Source organism: Canis lupus, chromosome 18, assembly GCF_003254725.2.
Source record: "Canis lupus dingo isolate Sandy chromosome 18, ASM325472v2, whole genome shotgun sequence".
Classification (NCBI taxonomy): Eukaryota; Metazoa; Chordata; class Mammalia; order Carnivora; family Canidae; genus Canis; species Canis lupus.
Window position 1 is genome coordinate 6,388,585 of NC_064260.1, and position 22,764 is coordinate 6,411,348.

At 44.3% G+C, this 22,764-nt stretch overlaps 1 protein-coding gene and 1 long non-coding RNA gene across 9 annotated transcripts in view; one reads left to right on the forward strand and one right to left on the reverse strand.

Annotated features, from left to right (window-relative positions):
* Nucleotides 1–2,062: 2,062 nt before the first annotated feature.
* LOC112661287 (uncharacterized) overlaps nt 2,063–22,764 on the forward strand; it is a 43,023-nt gene continuing 22,321 nt past the window's right edge. The window contains exon 1 of the long non-coding RNA XR_003137583.3: nt 2,063–2,262. This is a non-coding gene — a long non-coding RNA (uncharacterized LOC112661287). The remainder of the gene's footprint in view (nt 2,263–22,764) is intronic.
* Nucleotides 20,297–22,764, reverse strand: part of BLVRA (biliverdin reductase A) — a 77,251-nt gene continuing 74,783 nt past the window's right edge. For all 8 annotated transcript variants that reach the window (XM_035702013.2, XM_025449247.3, XM_025449248.3 and 5 more), the window contains one exon: nt 20,297–20,651. In XM_035702013.2, the coding sequence (XP_035557906.1) occupies nt 20,393–20,651 (259 nt within the window). In that variant the 3' untranslated portion in view covers nt 20,297–20,392. The remainder of the gene's footprint in view (nt 20,652–22,764) is intronic.

The following is a 22,764-nucleotide window of genomic DNA, read 5'->3' on the forward strand; positions in this document are numbered from 1 at the left end:
CCACATCTCAGGAGATTTGGCCCCATCCAAGGTGGGGCCTTAAATCTTGGGAGCTTTGTCTGCATTCCTCTAGAGGTTTGGTTGGAGGATTTCTGAGACCTGCCCCAAGAGGACATGAGATCAGACGGAAGGAGGTGGCACCACATTCTCTCCTGAGGGTCCCACCACCGACACAGGCAGCCTTAACAGGATGAAAGCCTGAGCAAGGTCCTGGGAGTCTACATGGGTGCATCCGTCCTGCTCCAGGCCACAGCACGTCACTGATCTTCTCCTGCCCTCCAGAGTCGATCACCAGCAGTGTCATGTGAACGAATCCACAAGGCCCATTCTTCCTGAATACAGGGCTACCCCGTTACCCCTACTCCCCCCGGGAGTCTGACACAGGGCATTCCTTATGAGACACCTTGTGTCCTGCTGCAGGTTGAGTTCGGGAGCATTTCTGAAAGTGGACGTGCTGGATGGTGTGCCAAAGGTGGCATGTGCCACCCCTACCTAATGCGGAGCACAAATGAGGCTCCCCTAGGGAGTGCCAGCTAAATCCGAGGGCCCGGAAATGGTAGCCACTGACGACGGGTATTTTAGGCCATTGGCCTTGGTGACTGGGACTGAGTTCTCACCAGCCTGGGAGAAGATACCCCAAGAGTTGGGCAGAGGTAACAGGAGGCTTCGAGAAGATCTCACCAGATTTGGAACGAGATTGCTCGAGACTTGGAGGAAAGCTCATGAGATTTGGACAGAGACCAGGGGAGTCTTCAGGAAATCTCCGAGGGGGATCCCTGGGTGGCTCAGGGGTTCGGCACCTGCCTTTGGCCCAGGGCGTGGTCCTGGAGTCTCGGGATCGAGTCCCACCTCGGGCTCCCTGCATGGAGCCTGCCTCTCTCTCTCTCTCTGTGTCTATCATGAATAAATAAATAAAATCTTTTTTTTTAATTTTATTTATTTATGATAGTCACAGAGAGAGAGAGAGAGAGGCGCAGAGACACAGGCAGAGGGAGAAGCAGGCTCCATGCACCGGGAGCCCGACGTGGGATTCGATCCCGGGTCTCCAGGATCGCGCCCTGGGCCAAAGGCAGGCGCCAAACCGCTGCGCCACCCAGGGATCCCTAAATAAAATCTTAAAAAAAAAACAAAACTCAGAAGATTTGGACTGAGATCTTGAGAAGATCTCCGGGGATCTGGACTGAGATTGCGATCCTGGGTGGCCCGCCTCTTAGGTACTGGCAGGAAGGGATCCAGGGGGGCCTTCCTCCCCAGTTCACTGCAACCAATGGATCCCAACGAAAGAATGGCGTCTGCGGCATCAGCAGCAAGCCAGGGGTTGCCGGCTTCCCGCACGGGATGCTGGAGTGCTAGGGAGGTCCCAGCCCTGCTGAGGTCCCTGGATGCTTCTCCCCAGCTCTCCTGGGAGGCCAGTCTCCAGCGGGTGCGATGTGGCCTCACTTCTCAGGGGACTTGGGCCCAGTTCCCGCGAGGCGGCCCTGGGGTGGCCTGTGGCTGTCGGCTGGCTCTGGGGCACCAGGCCTCCCCCTGCCCCGCCCGCCCTCCGCAGCTCTCCCCTGATGCTTGCTGGGGAGCAGGGCCTCGGGGCGCTTCGGGCCTGCACTCAGCGCTCCCTGGTGACGCCCCCTTCCCGGGGGAGGGCAGGGGGGGCTGAGACTGCAGGGTGGCCTGGGCCATCAGCCCCTCCCCCCACGTCCCTCCCCGCCCCCCCCCCGCAGCCCTCCCCTGATGCTTCCCCGGGCGGGGGGGGGGGGGTTGAGACTGCAGGGCGTTCGGGGCGGACACCTTGTGTCTTTCCGGAGCTCACGTCGCGGAGCCCTTCCGAAAGCAGAAGTGCCCCCAGTCATGCGCCATCGCCAATCGCCGCACGTGCCAGCCCCACCTTCCAGAGGCTCTCAGGGGCTCGGGGCTGCGGGCCGGCGAGCCTGGAAGGAAAGCCTTGAGGGAGGTCTCACGAGACTAGGACTGAAATCTCCCGAGATTTGATCCAAGATCACGCAAGCGTCCCCTGAAACCACGCAAGATTTGGAGCGAGGCCTTGCGAGAGGCGGCGGGGCCGTGCTGGGATCCGTACCGCGGAGGTTCGCTGCAACATGGCGGGAGACCCGGCAGAGGCGGGAGGCGTGCTTGTCCGGTGGCCTCGCCCCGTGCACTGCTGGCAAATGTTACCCGCCAGGGAAAGCCCCCCGGGGCCTGCAGTGGTCCTGCGCCAGCTCGGTCTCGCGCCTGCTCCGCGTCCCTAGTTCCCTCGTGTCCCCTCAGGTAAGCGGGGTCGGAACTGGAGGCCTTGGCGGCGGCAGGCGCTCGGGTCGCGGCACGTCAGCGCGGCGTCTGGGTCTCTTCCAGGGCTCCCCCCGCAAGGTTTGCCGCGCGCGGGCTCGGTAGGATGCCCTCGCCCCCCCCCCCCCGCGGTGTCACGTGGCCCGGAGCGCCCGCGCCCGCCGTGCTTCCTGTCTGCGCTGCTGCCTGTCAGCCCGCTCCCGCCGGGGTCCCGAAGCCTCAGGCGCCTCCGGGTCACACCTCGTGTCTTCTGGTAGGTAATGTCTGGGAGCCTTCCTGAAGGTGGGCCTCTTAGGAAGTTGGGTCCGATCCTGGATCCTGGTACGTGCGGACGCCACCTGCTGAGGGACAACAGGGCAGTGGGGGGGGGGGGGTGTGCTCAGCGGTTTAGCGCCGCCTTCTGCCAGGGCGTGACCCTGGAGTCCTGGGATGGAGTCCCGCGTTGGGCTCCCTGCGTGGAGCCTGCTTCTCCCTCTGCCTGTGTCTCTGCCTCTCTCTCTCTCTCTCTCTCTCTCTCTCTGTCTCTCAGGAATAAACAAAATCTTTAAATAAATAAAGGAGAACAAAGTAGGTCCAGCCAGGGCGAGCCAGTTCCTCCCGGGGACCCGGAGCTTTGTCCGGAGGTCTCACCAGGTTGGACCCCCCCTCCCCCCCAGATCTTGCTGGCAGGACCTGACGTCTTGGAGATTTGGATGAGATCTCACAAGATTAGGACTGAGATTGTGGAGGCCGAGAAAATTAAGGCCGTTCCACTTTAAGGTCAGTGTTAGCACAAGTACAGCCATCCCAGGCCTCTGTGAATAAGAGCTGGAATTTACATTACTTCAGTTACAGGGAAAAAAAAACAGCTTACAGCTTAACACCCTAGAAAGCCCCCATATTAGAATAAGAACAGGGCTCAATGCCCTTGAAAGCCCCATATCAGAATGTAAACAGAACTTGAGAAATTCCTCCAGCCCTTCTGGCGGTCCCCTAGACCAGCCCATAAAACTAAGCTGAAACCCACCTGGGGGTCCAAGTCCCTGCTCCGCTGTGTGGCTGTGTCGAGTATACTTGGACCCAAGCTTGAGATTGTAAATAAACCCTCGTGTGTTTGCATCGGTGTGGGCTTTCTCAGATATGTAATCTTGGGGACAACAAGAACACGGGAGATTTGCCTCAAGATGACTTGATACTTGTCTATGCAGGAGGTGGCCCGTACCTACAAGTGGTGACTGCCACCAGCTGTCCTGAAATATCACAAGCTCCAGAAAGCCCCCAGGGAGCCTGCCAGTGAGGTATCTTCCAGTGAGCCAGCTCCCAGGCTCCTGGGTTTTCCCTGTCCCTAATGCACTCCCGTGTCTCTAGCCTTCCACATAACCGTGGTCAGGGGACTGGAGGTCCATTCCTCTGCATTTCAGGGCTCCATTTCTATCCTAGCATCAGAATGGTGTCTGTGGGCTTGGGGAGATGCCCACAAGGTGTTCTCAGGGTTCCCCGATGGGCAATGGCCAAACGCTGCCTATCCTGCCGCCGGGCAACCGGGCTCTGGACTTCCCGCCCCTGCTGAGTCCCTTTGAGATTTCATCCCAGGGCTTGGCCAGATTTAGTCATGGACCTGGCAGGATTTGGCCCGACTTCTCAGATTTGCCCCCTCCCCCACCCTCACCCCCCACTGTCCAAGGATGGACTTTGATCTTGTGAGATTTGTCTTGAGTTCCTGCAAGATTTGGTTGAAGGATTCCTGAGAGGTAGTCAGATAATTGGGAGATTTGCCCCAAGTTTACATGAGATCTAGCTAAGAAATTAGGTACCTTATCTTTTTCTTCTGAGGGGTTTGTGAGCAAACACAGATAACCTTAATGTGTTGCAAGCCTGGGGAAGCCCCAGGTATCCTGCCTGGGTTCTCAAGTAATCTGCTCTGGGGCCCAGGGCTTCGTCGTCCTCTTCCTTACCTCCAGTTTCTGTCATCGCTGGTTTATTGGGAATAAGAGCCCACAGGGCCCATTCTTCCTGAATTCAGGACTTCTTTGTTACCCCCCTTCACCCAGGACAGTGAAACACCTTGACTTCGGTGTGAGGCATTTTGTGGCTTCCTGTAGGTCATGTGGCTAGGAGCATTTCCGAAACCAGGTATGTTGGAAGTTGTGCCCAAGCCTGGCATGAGCATTCCTTAGGGGCACAAATTAGGTTCTGTTAGGGACTACCGGTTCCTTCCAAGGCCCCAGGACCTTTGGCCAGAGTTCTCATGAGTTTTTTTTGTTGTTGTGTGTGTGTGTGTTTTTTTTTTTCCTCATGAATTTTTACACTAGGTCTTGCCTGCTGGGCATGAGAACGTATAAGATTTGGATGACATTTCAGGAGATTTGACTGAGACCATGTGAGATCAGTTAAGGTGGGAGGTGGGCTTGTTCCTGCAGGTGAGACAGACTGTCCTGAAATATCAAATGCCTGGGAAAGCCCTCCAGGGAGTCAGCTCGAAGGTTCGTTTCCTGTTCCTGTACCTAATGCCCTTCTCTGTCTGTTGCCTCTCACGTAAAGTAAGTAAGTGTCCCAGAGACCCATTCCTCCCTATTTCAGTGCTCTGTTTTGACCCCAACATCAGAATGTGAGCTTTGTGGAATGCCAGTTGTTCCCAGGGTTCCCCAAACAGGAATATCCAAGCACCAGCTATTACCTAGCACAAACCTCAAGGCTAGGGAGCTACCACCCCTGCAGAGTTCCCATGAGATGTCTCCCCAGGTTTTGCTAATTTGACCATAGATCCTGGCCGATTAGGTCCAATCTCTCAGAAGATTTTGGCCAAGTTTCAGGCAGTGACCTTTGATTTCCTGAGATTTCTCAAGCGATTTTGTGACATTTGGTCCCAGTCAGAGAATTTGAGAGATTTCTATCAATATTACTTGACATCTGACTAAGGGAAGAGTAGGCTTATCTTTTTTTGAGTGGGGGTGGAGCTGCACACAACTGCCTTAACCGTTGAAAAACTGGGAAAGCCCTCAAGGGATCCTGCTGTGTGCTCTGATGTCCGGCTCCAGGGCACATTGCTGCTTTTCTCAATTTTTTGAAGCAGCATCAGAAGAATAGGTATTCTTTTTTATTTTATTTTATTTTTTTTTTAATTTTTATTTATTTATGATAGTCACACAGAGAGAAAGAGAGAGAGGCAGAGACACAGGCAGAGGGAGAAGCAGGCTCCATGCACCAGGAGCCCGATGTGGGATTCGATCCCGGGTCTCCAGGATCGCGCCCTGGGCCAAAGGCAGGCGCCAAACCGCTGCGCCACCCAGGGATCCCCCAGGTATTCTTTTTTAAATGTTTGCTAAAGTTCCCCTAGTAAGCCACCAGCTCTGAACTCCTCTGTTTTTGTTGGAAGATTTTTTTGATGACTGCTTCAATTTCCTTGCTGGCATGGGTCTGTTCAGGCTTTTTATTTCTTTCTGTTTCAATTTTGGTAGTTTACCTGTTTGTAGGAATGCATCCATTTCTTCCAGATTGCCTAATTTGTTGGCATACAGTTGCTCATAATTTGTTCTTATAATTGTTTGTGTTTCCTTGGAGCTGGTTATGATCTCCCCTCTTTCATTCAAGATTTTATTAATTTGGTTCATTTCTGTTTACTTTTTGATAAGTTTGGCTAGGAGTGTCTCTTTTTAACTCTTTCAGAGAACTGGCTCCTGGCTTCATTCATCTGTTCTACTCCTCTTTTAGTTTCTATTTGTTTGAATTCTGCTGTGATCTTTATTAATTCTCAACTCTTTGGTTTAGGCTTTATTTGCTGTTCTTTGTCCTGCTCTATTAGGTGTAAGTTTAGCTTGTGTATATGAGACATTTCTTGTTTCTTGAGAAAGGCTTGTATTGCTATTAACTTCCCTCTTAAGACCGTGTTTGCTGTATCCCAAAGGTACTTAAATGTTGTTTTTTCATTTTCATTTATTTCCAGGAATTTTTAAAATTCTTCCTTAATTTCCTGATTGACCCATTCATTCTTTAGTAGGATACTCTTTAACCTCCAAGTGTTTGAGTTCCTTCCAAATTGAAAATTCCTTTCAAAGCATTGTGGTCTGAAGATATGCAGCAGATAATCCCAATCTCTTGGTATCAGTTGAGATCTGATTTGTGACCCAGTATGTGATCTATTCTGGAGAATGTTCCATGTGCATTCAAGAAGAATGTGTATTCTGTTGCTTTAGAATGGAATGCTCTGAATATATCTGTGAAGTCCATCTGGTCCAGTGTGTTATTCAAAGCCCTTGTTTTCTTGTTGATCTTCTGCTTAGATGACCTGTCCGTTGCTGTGAGTGGGGTGATAAAGTTCTCTACTATTATTGTATTATTAATAATGTGTTTCTTTAACTTGGTTATTTTATATAATTGACTGCTCCTAAATTAGAAGCATAAATATTTATAATTGTTAGATCTTATTGTTGGATAGACCCTTTAAGTATGATATAGTATCCCTCCTCATTTCCTATTACAGTTTTTGGTTTGATATATAATTTGTCTGATACGAGGATTGATACTTCAGCTTTTTTTTGATATCTATTAGCATGATAAATGTTTTTCCACCCCCTCAGTTTCAATCTGGAGGTGTCTTTGGTCTAAAATGAGTCTCTTGGTAGACAGCATATTGATGAGTCTTGCTTTTTTATCCAGTCTGTTACCTTGTGTCTTTTGATTGAAGCATTTAGCCCATTTACATTCAGAGTAACTATTGAAAGGTATGAATTTAGTGCTGTTGTATTACCTGTAAAGTCACTGGTTCTGTATATTTTCTTTGTTCCTTTCTGGTCTTGTTACTTTTGGGCTCTCTCTTCACTTAAAGGATCCCCTTAATATTTTCTTCCAGGACTGGTTTAATGATCACAATTTTTTTCAGTCTCTGGAAGCTCTTTATCTATTCTATTCTAAATGACAGCCTTGCCAGTTGAATTATTCTTGGCTGCATATTTTTCTTGTTTAGTACCCTGACTATATCATGCTAGTCCTTTCTGGCCTGCCAGGTCTCTGTGGATAGGTTGCTGCCACTCTTATGTTCCTGTCTCTGTAGGCTATGGACCTCTTGTCCTGAGCTGCTTTCAGGATTTCCTCTTTGTCTCTGAAATTTGCAAGCTTTGCTATTATGTGTCAGGGTGTTGACCTATTTTTATTGATTTTTTGGGGTGGGGGTTCTTTGTGCCTCCTTAACTCAAATGCCTATTTCCTTCCCCAGATTTGGGAAGTTCTCAGCTATAATTTGCTCAAATACGAGGTTAGAGGCAAGATGGTGGAAGAGTAGGGAATCCCCATTTTACCTGGTCCCCTTAATTTAGCTAGATAACTGTAAAACCATCCTGAACACATATGAATTCAACTTGAAATGTAAGGAAAGAATGGCTGGAACTGTACAAGTAGAAAAGGTACCACTTTTTTTTGCAAGGTAGGAGGGCAGAGAAGAGAAATGGAGGGGAATATATCAGAAGACGAACAGTGCGGGAAGGGAGACTTCGTAAGTCTGCTACCAGAAAGTGACATAGCCCTGGAGCTCAAAATTGGGACCTTTGGAAGTCTGTTCCTGTTTCAGACTTTCCTGCCTGAAAGGTGCTCAGTGGTGAAGTGGGGCAGAATTACATGTGGGACAATGGGGTCTCAAAATTCCCAGAGACACAGAAATAACAGGGATGCCTTAGCCAGCAGAGTTCCCAAGCACTGGAGCAGGGAAACAGGTATAGGTCAGCAAGCCTGGGAGGAGGCTCTCAGCTTATTCTGCCATAAATCATGAACTGAGGCTGGATTGGTTCATTATATATATAACATTATATACATATATGTATATATATGTATATGTATATAATGTTATATATATAAAACACTACAAGTTATATATATATAAGTTATATATGTATATATATGTAAAACTTTTGGCTTTCTTATAATTTTGGAATTTAGTATCTTCTAACACACAGACCAAAATACACTCAGGACCAAGTGGATCACCCTGTATGGTTCACTCTGTGAGATTATATTCTCTCTTCCCTCTCTATTCCCCTGCTTTTTTTCCTTCTCTTTTTAGTTCTGTTTTGCTTGTTTTTACTTGTTTTTGTTGTTGTTGTTGTTGTCTTTTTTCTTTTCTTTTCTGGTTCCTGATCTCTTCGGACATGCTAGTATGTATTTTGCTTGGGTCATGGTTAATATTTTTGATTCTGTTCACTCACATAGCCATTCTTCAAAATGACTAGGAGGAGTTCACAACAAAAGGAAGAACCAGACGGTACTCTGCCACAGATCTTATGGATACAGATTTAAGTAAAATGTCAGATACGGAATTCAGGAAAACAATTGTAAAGTTACAAGTTGAGCTTGAAAAAGCATAAAAGACTCTAGAGAATCTCTTAGTGCAGAAATGAGATCTAATCAGGCTGAAATTTAAAATATTCTATTGAGATGCAGCCTAAACTGCATCTTTCTCTGACAAGCCAAGGTAAATTAAGCAGAAGAGAGAATAACTGACATAGAAGACCAGTTGGTGGAAAGGAAGGAAGCTGAGAAGAGAGAAAAACATCCCATAAGGAGAGGCTCTGAGAGAACTGATAGTATGGGAAAAAAAAATCAAATTATTGGAATTCCTGAGGGCACAAGACAGAGAGGGCCAGAGGGTATATTTGAGGAAATCATAGTTGAAAACTTCCAGAATATGGGAAAGGAAACATGCATTCATATCCAAGAGGTAGAGAGGACCCCTCCCCAAATCAATAAAAAATAGATCATTTCCCTGACATATAATAGTGAAGCTTGCAAATTTCAGAGATAAAGACAAAATCCTGAAAGCAGGTTAAGACAACAGATTCCTGACATACAGATGGAGAAATATTAGATTAACAGCAGACCTATCCACAGAGTCCTGGCAGGCCAGAAAGGGCTGGCATGATAGAATCAGGATACTAAATGAGAAAAGCATAGAGCCAAGAATACTTTACCCAGCAAGACTGTCATTCAGAATGGAAAGAGTGAGTTTGCAGGACAGACAGAAACTGAAAGAATATGTGACCACCAAGCGAGCCCTACAAGATATATTAAGGGTGATCCTGCTAGTGAAGAGGGAGCCCAATGATACACAGTCTGCAGAAACAGGGACTTCACAGGTGATATGATGGCATAAATTCATATTTTTCAATTGTTAACTCTGAATGTAAATGGGGCAAATGCTCCAGTCAAAAGACACAGGGTATCAGATTGGTTAAAAAACTAAGACCTATCTGTATGCTGTCTACAAGAGACTCACTTTAGAAGTAAAGACACCTTCAGACTGAAAATGAGGGGGTGGAAAACAGCTTACCATGCAAATGGACCCCAAAAGAAAGCTGGGGTAGCAGTCCTTGTATCTGATAGATTAGATTTTAAACCAAAAACTGAAGTAGGAAATAAAGAGGGATACTATATCCTACTTAAAAAGTCTATCCAACAAGAAGATTTAACAATTATAAATATTTATGCTCCTAATTTGGGAGCAGCCAATTATACAAAACAATAACAAAGGTAAAGAAACATGTAGATAATCCTTAATAGTAGACGACTTCAATACCCCCCTCACAGCAGTGGACAGATCATCTAAGCAGAAGATGAACAAGAAAATGAGGGCTTTGAATGACACACCGGACCACATGGACTTCACAGATATATTCAGAGCATTCCATTCTAAAGCAACAGAATACACATTCTTCTTGATTGCACCTGGAATTTTCTCCAGAATAGATCATACTGAGTCACAAATTGCGTCTCAAACAATACCAAAAGATTGGGATTATCTGCTGCATATTTTCAGACCACATTGCTTTGAAACTTAAACTCAATCACAGAAGAAATTTGGAAGGAACTCAAACACTTGGAGGTTAAATATCCTACTAAAGAATAAATAGGACAACCAGGAAATTAAAGAAAATTAAAAAGATTTATGCAAACTAATGAAAATGAAAGCACAACTGTTCAAAATCTTTGGGATACAGCAAAGGTGGTTATAAGAGGGAAGTACGTTTCAAGACAAGTTTGTCTCAAAAAATTAGGAAAGTCTCACATACACAAGCTAACTTTACACTGAAAGAAGCTGGAGAAAGAACAGTAAATAAAGCCTAAACCAAGCAGCAGAAGAGAAATGGTAACGACTATGCTAGAAACCAATGAAATAAAAACCAGAACAGCAGAACAGATAAAAAAAAACTGGTGAAACTGGTGGCTGGTTCTTTGAAAGAATTAATAAGATAGATAAACCCCTAACTTATTACAAAGAAAAAAGACCCAAATTAGTAAAATTATGAATAAAAGAAGAGAGATCATGACCAACTCCCAAGGAAATACAAATGATTTTAAGGATATATTATGAGCAAATGTATGCCAACAAATTATGCAATCTGAAAGAAATGGATGCATTCTTACAAACAGGTAAACTATCAAAATTGAAACAAGAAGAAACAGAAAACCCGAACAGATGGATAACCAGCAAGGAAATTGAAGCAGCCATCAAAAACTTCTCAAAAAACAAGAGTACAGGGCCAGATGGCTTCCGAGGGGAATTCTACCAAACATTTAAAGAAGAAATAATACCTATGCCACTGAAGTTGCTTCAAAAAATAGAAATGGAAGGGAAATGTCCAAACTTAGTCTATGAGGCCAGCATTACCTTGATCCCAAAAACAGATAATGACCCCACTAAGAAGGAGAATTACAGACCAATTTCCCTGATGAACATGGATGTCAAAATACTCGCCAAGGTACTAGCCAACAGGATCCAACAGTACACTAAAACGATTATTCACCACGACCAAGTCGGATTTATTCCTAGGATGCAAGGGTGGTTCAACATTCACAAATCAATTAACATGATAGATCACACTAATGAAAGAAAAAGACAAGAACCATATGATCCTCTCAATTAATGCAGAAAAGCATTTGACAAAATACAGTATCCTTTCTTGATTAAAACTCTTCAAAGTATAGAGCTAGAGGGGACACACACCAAAATATCATAAAAGCCATCCATGAAAAGCCCACAGCTAATATCATCTCAATGGAGAAACACTGAGAGCTTTCCCCCTAAGGTCAGGAACATGTCGGGATGCCCGCTCTCACCACTGTTGTTCAGAATAGTACTAGAAGTCCAAGCATCAATCTGACAACAAAAATAATAGGCATTCAAATTGGCAAAGAAGTCAAACTCTCCCTTTTTGCAGCTAACATGATACTGTATGTGGAAAGACTCCACTCCAAAATTGCTAGAACTCATACAGCAATTCAACAATGTGGCAGGATATAAAATCAATGCACAGAAATCAGTTGCATTTCTATACACTAACAATGAGACTGAAGAAAGAGAAACTAAGGAGTCAATCCCATTTACAATTGCACCAAAAACCTAAGATACCTAGGAATAAACCTAACCAAAGAGGTAAAGGACATGTACTCTGAAAACTACAGAACAATTATGAAAGAAATTGAGGAAGATGCAAAGACATGGAAACACATTCCATGTTCATGGATTGGAAGAATAAATATTGTGTCTGTGCTACCCAGAGAAATCTACATATTCAGTGCAGTCCCTATCAAAATACCATGGGCTTCTTTCAGAGTTGGAATAAATAATCCTAAAATTTGTATGGAGCCAGAAAAGACCCCAAATAGCCAAAGGAGCATTATGTGCCTGACTTCAAGTGAGGCTACAAATTTGTGATCATCAAGACAGCATGTACTGGCACAAAAGCAGGCACATAGATCAATGGAACAGAATACAGAACCCAGAAGTGGACCCTCAACTCTATGGTCAACTCATCTTCGACAAAGCAAGAAAATTCTTTAGAATAAAATTCCAATGGAAGAAAGAAAGTCTCTTCAACAAATGATGTTGGGGAAAATCGGACAGCCACATGTAGAAGAATGAAACTGGACTACTTTCTTACACAGTTTACATAAAAGTAAAATGAATAAAAAGTCTAAATATGAGACAGGAATCCATCAAAATCCTAGAGGAGAACACAGGCAGCAACCTCTTCAAACTCGGCTGCAGCCACTTCTTGCTAGACTTCATCTCCAAAGGCAAGGGGGACAAAAGCAAATATGAACTATTGGGACTTCATCAAGATAAGAAGCTTTTTTAAAAAAAAAAAGATTTTATTTATTTATTCATGACTGACACAGAGAGAGACAGAGAGGCAGAGACATAGGCAGAGGGAGAAGCAGGCTCCATGCAGGGAGCTTGATGTGGGACTCCATCCCCGGTCTCCAGGATCACACCCCGGGCTGAAGGCAGCGCTAACCGCTGGGCCACTGGGGCTGCCCCAAGATAAGCTTTTGCACAGTGAAGGAAACAGTCGGCAAAACTAAAAGGCAGCCTGCGGGATGGAAGATAATATTTGCAAATGACAGATGGAGGGCTGGTATGCAAAATATATAAAGAACTCATCAAACTCCCACAACCCAAAAAACAAACAATCCAGTCAAGAAATGGTCAGAAGACATGAATATTTCTCCAAAGAAGACCTACACATGGCCAACACACACATGAAAAAATGCTCCACAGACCTTGGAATCAGGGAAATACAAATGAAATTCTACCACAATGAAATTCTACCTCACATTTGTCAGAATGGCTAAAATCAACAACTCAGGAAACAACAGATGTTGGGAAGGGTATGGAGGAAGGGGAACCCTCTTACACTGTTGGTGGGAATGCAAGCTGGTGCATTTCCACTCTGGAAAACAGTGTGGAGATTCCTCAAAAAGTTAAAAATAGAGCTATCCTATGACCCAGCAATTGCACTACTAGGAATCTGTCCAAAGGATACAAGCATAGTGATTCAAAGGTGTACCTGCACCCCAATGTTCATAGCAATGTCCACAATAAGCCAAAATATGGAAAGAATCCAGATGTCCCTTGACAGATGAATGGATAAAAAAGGTGTGTATATATACAATGGAATACTACTCAGCCATCAAAAAGAACAAAATCTTGTCATTTGCAGTGACGTGGCTGGAACTAGAGGGTATTATGCTGAGTGAAATAAGTCCATCAGAGAAAGACAAATGCTGTATGATTTCACTCATGTGGAATTTAAGAAACAAAACAGAAGAACATAGGGGAAGGGAAGGAAAAATAAGATGAAAACAGCAAGAGACAAATCATAAGAGACTCTCACCTCAGGAAACAAACTGAGTGTTGCTGGAGGGGAGATAGGTAGGTGGATGAATAACTAGATGATGGGCATTAAGGAGGGCACTTGATGTAAGAGCACTGAGTGTTTTAAGCAACTGATAAATCATAAAATTCTACCTCTGAAGCTAAGGTTACACTATACATTAATTACATCTAATTTCAAATTTCAAATTAATGAAAAAGAAAGTGCTAGCCAGGCATGTTGCAAACTGAAGGGGGCGGGGTGGCTCAGCCTTGATTTAGGTCTCTTGGGTAAATTTCTGGCACTCTCAGCCAGAAAGAATGAGGAGTAGAAGGACCATCTCACAAAGAAAGTATAAGAGGATTCTTGACTCAATCTCTTTTGTCTATGGCTACAGTTGTCATAAAGAATACAGCTGGGCATGGCCATGCGAGCATTTTCATCCAAGTAAGAAATCTGTCCTGGGTTAGAAAGGTGAGGTGGCTGTCAGCTCCCTGGTTTTCTCTGACTTTGCTACCAGGCTTAGGCAGTGAACAGGCTTCTTTTTCTGTGGCTGCATCCTCATTTGTAGTGACTCTGCATTCTTGCATAATGTTCTTCCCTCCTATCTCCCTCCTAGTGAGCTTTCTGGATCCCAAGTTGAAAAGAAAAAACTTTACTTCCTGGGCCCAAGCAGCAGCCTCTTTACATCTGATCAACTCTATTTCACATTAAAACTACATGAACTGTCGTTCTTTCAGAGGCCCTGGTTTTCTCCGCATAGAAATTCCCAAGTCACATTTCTAATATGGTTATTTCTCTTGATCAAGATTCATCTGGAAAGATTTACATGAATTCTCCTCCATAGAAAAGAGGAAACCCCGTTTTATGGTTCTGTGCATTGGCCCTGCGTCTCTACAATAACCCAGCTGTTGTTAAATGAAGTTTCTTTCTCTCCAAGGCAGTAGCTCTGCTTTTAGCCCCGTGTCTGGGGAGAAAAACATGGGCCGTAACCCCCTTCTCTCCAGGGTCTGTTGTCCTGAGATACAACACCACTCATGATAGCCTCTTGCTCAAAATCCTCCTGGAAGAACTCTGAAGATACCAGGTTCCACTCCTTTTAAGATGAGGGGAAAAAAAACCCAGAAACATCAGATGATTTTATCAAGGATGTAAACCACTTCAGCAGTGTATCTGGGGCTGCAGAGCAGCCTTCTGGTCACCTTCTGAGAGTCAATCCTCTGTACCTGGAGTCTTCCAGGTACAGGCCCTTCCCCCTTCCTACCTCCCAGTCATCTCCTAGCATTCCTCCGTGTTGTCAAATTACACCACTAACTTTTGTTCTGAACAGATTCTGTGTTTTCCTACATCTTGTTTGGCTCCACCCAAATGCCACTTCCTCCCAGACATCTCATAAGGAAGTGTTCCTCTCTGGTATGTAGGTTCAAGCTATGCCTCTCCTAGGACACACACTCCAGTTGGTGTTAGCCATTCCTCTGTAAGCTGTCAGCATCCTGAGGCAGAGCCGAGTCTTACTCACTTCAGTACCCCCACAGCCCAGCATAAACAGCATATATACATCATAGGTCGTTACTGCTGGTTGAATACAAACTAACGAATGAACGATGCATACTAAAACCAGAAACAGTTAACAATGAAATTTGGAAAGTGTATCCTATGTGCTTATGGCAGTTTCTACACTTTGTGGTTTGATATTTATGTCACGGCAGTGCCTATACCTTTAATCCTGACATGAGTGGCAGCATGGGGACTGAAAGGAAATCCGCAGCCAGAGAGGCCTGAGGTCACCTCTGGGCTTCCACCAAAACAGGGGTTGGCAAAAGTTTTCTGTCAAGGGCCAGATGGTAAATACTTTAGGCTTTGTGGGCCATATGGTCTCTATCAGAATTACGCACCTCTGCAACTATAGCATGAAAGCAATAATACACAACACATCAATAAATGAGCACGATTGTGTTCCCATAAACCATTATATAAACAGGGAATCAGCAGCTGGAGTTGGCCTTTGCCAACTCCTAACTTAGGTTAAGGGAACTTGGCCATGCCACGTAAATTGAGTCTCAGTTTCATTATGTGTTTAAAAAGATGAATGAGGGCAGCCCCGGTAGCGCAGCGGTTTAGCGCCGCCTGCAGCCCAGGGCGTGATCCTGGAGACCCTGGATCGAGTCCCACGTTGGGCTCTCTGCATGGAGCCTGCTTCTCCCTCTGCCTGTGTCTCTGCCTCTCTCTCTCTCTCTGTCTCTATGAATAAATAAGTAAAATCTTTGAAAAAAAAAAAAAAGATGAGGGAAACCTGGGTGGCGCAGCGGTTTAGCGCCTGCCTTTGGCCCAGGGCGCGATCCTGGAGACCTGGGATCGAATCCCACATCGGGCTCCCAGTGCATGGAGCCTGCTTCTCCCTCTGCCTGTGTCTCTGCCTCTCTCTCTCTCTCTCTCTCTCTCTGTGACTATCATAAAAAAAAAAAAAAAAAGATGAATGAAAAGTGCTTGCTGCATACGGCCTTCTATGAGAATTATAAAGAGTAAATGGAATAATGTATATAAAACTCTTAGCATCAGGCCTGGAGCATATTGCTTGCTTAATAAATAGTAATTAATACAATTTTTTAGCAAGCAAAAGAGAGTTTGCAATGCTAGTAGCCCGTTCTCATTCCACAACTTAAAAAAGAAGAAAAGAAAGCTAGGTTTGGAAAAGCCAACTAGAATTAACAAAGGGGAATTTAAGTTGTCAATACCCAATACATCAGGGAGTACTGCTGACCTTAGGCATAGCTGGACACGGGTCCAGATTAGCACATGCTAATCTTTCTACCTAGAATGTTCTTCACATCCTTTGCCTGCTCTCTGCAAAAGTCTTTCTCAATCTTCAGGTTTCAGTGCATTCTTTAGGGAAGGCTTTCCTAACTTCTTGCCTAGAAAAACTCTTCCCTGGCACAAGATTTTTAAATCCTCTTTTTAGTATTCTTTGTAGTTGTGCTAATATTTGAGTAACATTTGAGTTTCTTCCTTACTAGTCCAAAAGCTCCAAGAGACTAATTTGGGCAAGCCTATTCAAAAGGAGATTCTGGGTCAGTAGGTCTGAGATAGGCCTGAGAATTTGCATTTCTAACAAGTTTCCAGGCTAAGCCAAAGCCAAGGCTGCTGGTCAGCATACCACATTTTGAGTATCAAAGACTTAGTTGTCTTGAGCCTCTTATCCCCCATCTTTTGCACTAAATCCCTGTTAATTACTTTTGGAGAGAGGCATGTCTATCTTTTTCCTTTCAACCCATCAACCTAGGTCTGCAAGGCTTCTGCTTCTATTACAGTCCCCCCTCCCATCCCCCTCCATCTCCAACATCAACAATACTAATGCACTGGCTTCGCAGGGACTTTCCCAAAAAGAAGTCTCCTCTTGAGGAACTCCAGTGTCAAATTTTTTTTCCCCTTGATTCCTTCCAGCAGTGGACCATGAGAGAATTTATTGTTAGGCTTTAAGAGACCAGCAAAGAATATTTCTTTTTCTCCTTTCCAAATCTGGGGACCAATTCAGCTATAAATGCAGGAGAAAGATGGAGTTTTTTAAAAAAAGAATGTTTTGTTATGATCAAGCTGATTGGGGAATGTAGCTAGGTTCTATAGCCAAATAGGTTTGCTACTCTCCCCTTTGAATAACTTAACTTTCTAAGCTTCAGATCATCCCACTGCAGAGGAAGAGCCTTCCCCTGCTACCTACCACACGGACAAACAGAACTCAGATGCATCTGGAGGATGACTGGGCTTTGCTGCTTAGTCTCTTTCTTGAAGCTTTACCACTAAGGCAGGTTGCTCCTACCACAGAAGTGGGTGAGGAGAAGAGGGATCAAGGGCACTACTTTCCTCCTGGAGGATCCCCTAACACTTAAAAGCATAGTGGGATAAAGTACAAGTACAGTACAAGACCCGCAGCACTTACAAGTACAGTAGGATAAAAGGCTTTTTTCTAGTTGGACAGAAAGCCAAATTTGTTCTGAAATCTCAGACCTCAAATCCCCCCTTCTCCCACTAAGCCTTCCAGGGAAGTCAAGATAGCCTTAAGGCAGGGGAGAAGAGCAAAGCTCACCATCTTTTGGGTACTTTATACAAATGGCAACGGATACTTGTGGCTTCGTTGCTTCAGTGAAACCCTGGAAGAGAAGTACGATTGGGTGGCCTTCAGAGGAAGGAGTACTAATGTAGGGTATTATTAGGGTAGAGCCAGAATGGCTTCAGTAGCCCCAGAGGACGTGGAGGGCAGTTGTAAACAGAGTAAGGACTGCTGCTCCACCATACGGATGGAACTAGAGGGTATTATGCTCAGTGAAATAGAGAAAGCCCTTATGATTTCCCTCATATGTGGAATGTAAGAAACAAAACAGGTGAATACAGGGGAAGGGAAGAAAAAATAAAATAAGGTAAAAATAGACAAATCATAAGACACTTAAATATAGGGAACAAACAGGTTGGGTGGGGATGGGGTGACTACGATGGGCATTCAGGAAGGCACTTTATGTAATGAGCACTTGATGTAAATGAGTGTTATATGTGACTGATGAATCACTAAATTCTACCCATGGAAGTAATACACATGTATTTTTAAAAAAATTATTTTTACTTTTTTTTTTACCTTTTTAAAAAATTTATTTTTTTTACACATGTATTAAATTGAATTTAAATAAATAATTTTTTAAATAAAGGACTGCTGCTCCATTTCCCCAGGTTCTGTTTTCTCATCTCCCCTTCCTTCTCCTTCTGCAGTTCTTGCCAATTAGTAAAACTAATGGATGTTTTCATTTTTAGTCTCTTGACTACACATGAAACAAGCTTGAGATGAGTAGTCATCAGTTAGTAATCATACATCCCATAATAGATTTTGATCAAACTTTAGTCAGCTTGCTCTGAACCCTTTTCTCAACTAGACCTTGATCTTTGCATTTCCAAATCTGTCTTCGCATTGCCCAATTTAGCAAAAATCCTACTAAGTTCTGTAAGCATTCCTACCCTATCTGATCAAATCCCTCATCTCCCAGCCCTAGTATCTCGTGCTTGGCCTACCTTCAGGAAGAACCTTGTCAAGTTGGTTTAGACAGAATGCCCCCACCCTTGATGTTTCCTCTTAGTCATTTTGCATCCACTGATCCCCACCCTGCCCTTTGGCTATAAGCCCCCCACTTGGCCATGCTGTATTTGGAATTGAGCCTGGTTCTATACTGAAGTCTATTTTCCTCTATTGTAAATGTCTTGAATAAAATTGGCTTATACTACTTTACTGTACAACTCTGGTTTTGATATTCATGCCCACCTCTTAATATCAAATATGGCTAATGTTTTTGAAATAGAGTTACTAGCCCCAAATGGGAGAGGCTATTGCACTACATTTTAATCATATTTGATATTTGCCTCATGCTAGATCCTATACAGCATACAAAAATAGATATATGTCTTGGCCTCCAGGGATATTTGATGTGAATAACAAAACAAGAGAACCAACTGACTGAGATTTATTAGTTTGTTTTACATAGCAAATAAAGGAATAACCTTAAGGATTTTTGGGTTTTAGATTTAAATAAATATATCTGCCTGTTTTACCTTGAGGTATATGGTGACAGAACAATGGAAACCGAGGTAGAAAACAGATCAATGACTTCCTAGCTCCTGAACTGGTTAAACCTAACAATGGGGTGGTGGTTGGCAAAAAGCAAGAGGGAGACACAAAGGCAAGAAATCTAACACAAGCTTTGAAAAAAAGGCTATAGGACCACCAATGGAATGAAAGAGCAGATTCCTGGGAATCTGCCTCAGGGTCAGCAGTCTCTCAACAGGAGCAATGAAGTCTAGATAAACCAAGAGCTGCAAGTATGAACACGTTTGTTGGGTCTCAATTGGATGCCTCCTTCTTGGTCTCCGGTCTCATTTCCTCCTGGCAGCCCTCCGAGTACCTAAATTGGAAACCTGACCACATCACTCCCCTGTTAAATAACACCCTTCAGTGCCTCTGTACTGCCTAACATATAAGACCCCAGCTCCTTCATCTAGCTTATCGGGATCCCACAATCAGATTCACGTCTCTGGGACTCCCTCCTCCAAAGACAATGCTCCAGCCACACTGTTCCAGGCTGTTTCTTGCTTCCTTCTCTTTGCTCATGTCAGTCCTCTGCCAGGAAAGTCCTCCTCTGATCTTTACACAGCTAACCTAGTTCTCAAGATCTGGTTTGTGGATTTTCCCTGAACCTTCCTCCAGATAACCAGGGGCATCTCTCTTTTACTGGCACTATTCCATTACAATGACTGGTTTGTGTGACTGGTTCCCTTTCAACACTGTGAGTTATTGAGGGCAGTGGCTATGTCTTACTCATTTTTAGAATCCCTGGCACCTACCATAGTCACCCAATGAAAGTTTGTTGAGGGAAATAAAATTCCTTAAAGCGGGGAGGGGGGACCTCTGGGTGGCGTAGTGGTTAAGCATCTGCCTTCAGCTCAGGGCATGATCCTGGAGTCCCGGGATCGAGTCCCACATCGGGCTCCCTGCATGGATCCTGTTTCTCCCTCTGCCTATGTCTCTGCCTCTCTCTCTCTCTCATGAATAAATAAAATCTTAAAAAAAAAATAGGCTTCTATGTACTATTTTGCAGTGGCTCAGTACATGAGCAGAGTTTAAAGGCTGGTTTGGTTTTTAATATCTAGGTGACTTCAAACAAGGTTTTCTAACGTACTAATGAAAACAAACCTGGTAAAATAAACTAACCCCATCTGATAGGGCTATTGGGAAGAGTGAAGGAAATCAGGAATATGAAGCATTTAGCTCAATTCACCCAAGGTCAGTTCTTTCCTCGTGCCTATGCCATATGCCCCCAAATCCCAAATATCACTCCCAACACAGTTCGGGACAGTAAACAAAGTCTGTTTACCCAAGATATGTTTAATTGTAAGAATAAAGGTCAACTCTTCATAAAAAGGAAACTATGGTCCCATCTTAGAAGTGCTGCAGGCATCCTTCACTTCTTTGAGTAGCAGTATTTCTGGATTTCTTCTGCAAGCCATAGGCAGTGCAGGATGCGCTTCTTTTCGGCAGCCAGCTCCTTTTCAGAAAACTGACCCAAAAGTTTCTGGACAAATATATTTTGATCTTTCAAGAAAATATTCTTATTGACTCCTACATTTGGCATGTTCTCCAGGGAACCAGATTTAAAATGGAAGCTTAAATGTCGGTTTCGTTTTAGACCAGGCCCTTTCTCTTCAATCCATGTGAGTGGACTGCAAAGACAAAAGAATCGCAAATGTTAGAAATTACAAGGGAGAGCAAGTGGATGTTTGCTGGTACCTGAGAACCTAGTAACAGGTCTTCATTTTGTACCCATCTTCCCTGAAGCTGCTGCTCAATGTAGTGTCTCAGGTGGCATCTTGACCTCCACCAGCCACCCAGAGGCCTTGGGTGATTGTTCCCAACTTTACTGCCAAACAGTCCTTCATTTAATTTTGCCATTAAACAATAGAATTCATTCAATGATTTTTGTGTGACCATCAGTTGCTTGTTTTTTTCCTTTTGTGACTGCCTTATCCATAACTCTTTAAAAAGTTTTAAACTCCAGTTAGTTTACATAGTGTTAAATTAGTTTCAGGTGTGCAATATAGTGATTCAACAATTCCCTACATCACCCATTCTCACCACAACACGTGCCCTCCTTAATCCCCATCACCTATTTGCCCCATCCGAGCCCCCTCCCCCTTGTCTCTCCCTCCTTCCCCCTACCTTCTCTCATTTGTTTTTACCCTGAGTATCACAGATCTAAGGGATCCAGATAAGGGCTACAGGCAATCCATGCAAAACTGTTTTTTCCATGTGTATGTGCATTTTAATGGAATGAGTTTTTAGAGTGCTTTCAATACATTCTCAAAAAGTCTATGAACCTCTTTGACTAACCTAGCTTACCAAGACCCACACTAGAACGCAAAGGTGAATGTTTAAGAGAAGATCAGAAGTACATAAAGGGAAAGCCATGCCAATACCCAAACATGCAGGGAGACACCAGGAAGATGTTGACAGAATAAGTCCCTTATTTTGTAGGGCCTATCAGCTAAAAACTTGAAAAGTTCTGGTTTCCTAATCTCCTAATCATGTATTTAAGTGAGGATATTGACTGCTGGCACTTGACTGCCAACTGAATGGAGTAGGGTTAGGATGGGACGTGGTCCACTAAAGTTTTGGGCTTGGACAACACTTAGCTCCAGACATTCCCAACCCAAAACACAAGCTTTGAACTCACAGCTACCTCCACTCTTCCTCTTCATGAAACCTTCATCTGCAAATATTTGCATTTGTCTCCTTGAGCATGGACTGCCTATAAAAAATGCTCCTTGCTTCTCACCTTCTACAGGGAGGTGTTCAACTACATCTACATCCCTAGTACTAGCATTTGCCTGCAAGCCTGGTGGAGGTGGTGATTTCTAACAGTGCTCTCTCCAGGCCCTGAAGGGAGAGCAGTCAACACCAAGCATGCCTTCAACCCCACTCCTACCAGCTGGCTTCAACAAGAGAGCTCAAACTTACAACTCTTCTATATACTGACTATCCACATAATATTTGTATTTAAAAAAGTATTCTGTTTATTTTTACAAAGTGTGAAAACTGGTATGATGGAAAGAACATGGGTGAGAATCAGTTGCACTGGGGTTTCCTGGATGACCTTGGGATCTAAGACAGCGATACCTGCCTCACTGGTGGGTGAGGACTGCTGTAGGGAAAGACAGGGCGTGGTGTGTTTTCTAGGATAGTCCTTTCTTGTGCCCTTCCCATGCACTTTGGGGAGAAGACATGACCTTCTGGAGTCAGGAGACAGGCTAAGTGTGAGTCTCACACAATCACTTAGTTCTGGGCCCTTAGCAAGTTTCTGAACTGCTTCGAGCCTCAGTTTCCTAGGTGATAGTAATAATGGCCACTTCAAAGAGTTGGTATAAAGATTATATGAGAAAATCCTTGTTAAAGGGCTATGTCCTCGCACATAGAAGCATTCAATAAGCATTCACTAACACTAGCATTGGCACAATGGGGATTCAGGTAAGGATCTTGGTCTTGCAAATCCTTTTATGATGACCCTTCAAGATCATGCCTACTCTCCTCCCTGTCCACAGCTATTCTGCTGTATTCTACGGTGTCGTTTGAAGGCAGCTATAACTTAACAAATTGTGTTGGAAACAACTGACAGAGGCTCCTAATGTGTAATAATAACAAGAAAGACCTCTTCTTGTAGCTGTAAGAAATCTGGTCTGCAGACTGGGACAAGCTTTGGGGGAGAGAGAAAAGAAGCCCACAGGTCCCAAGCATTCCTCCCAGGCACTGTTGGGAGCCAAGAATGCATTTGCAGGATAA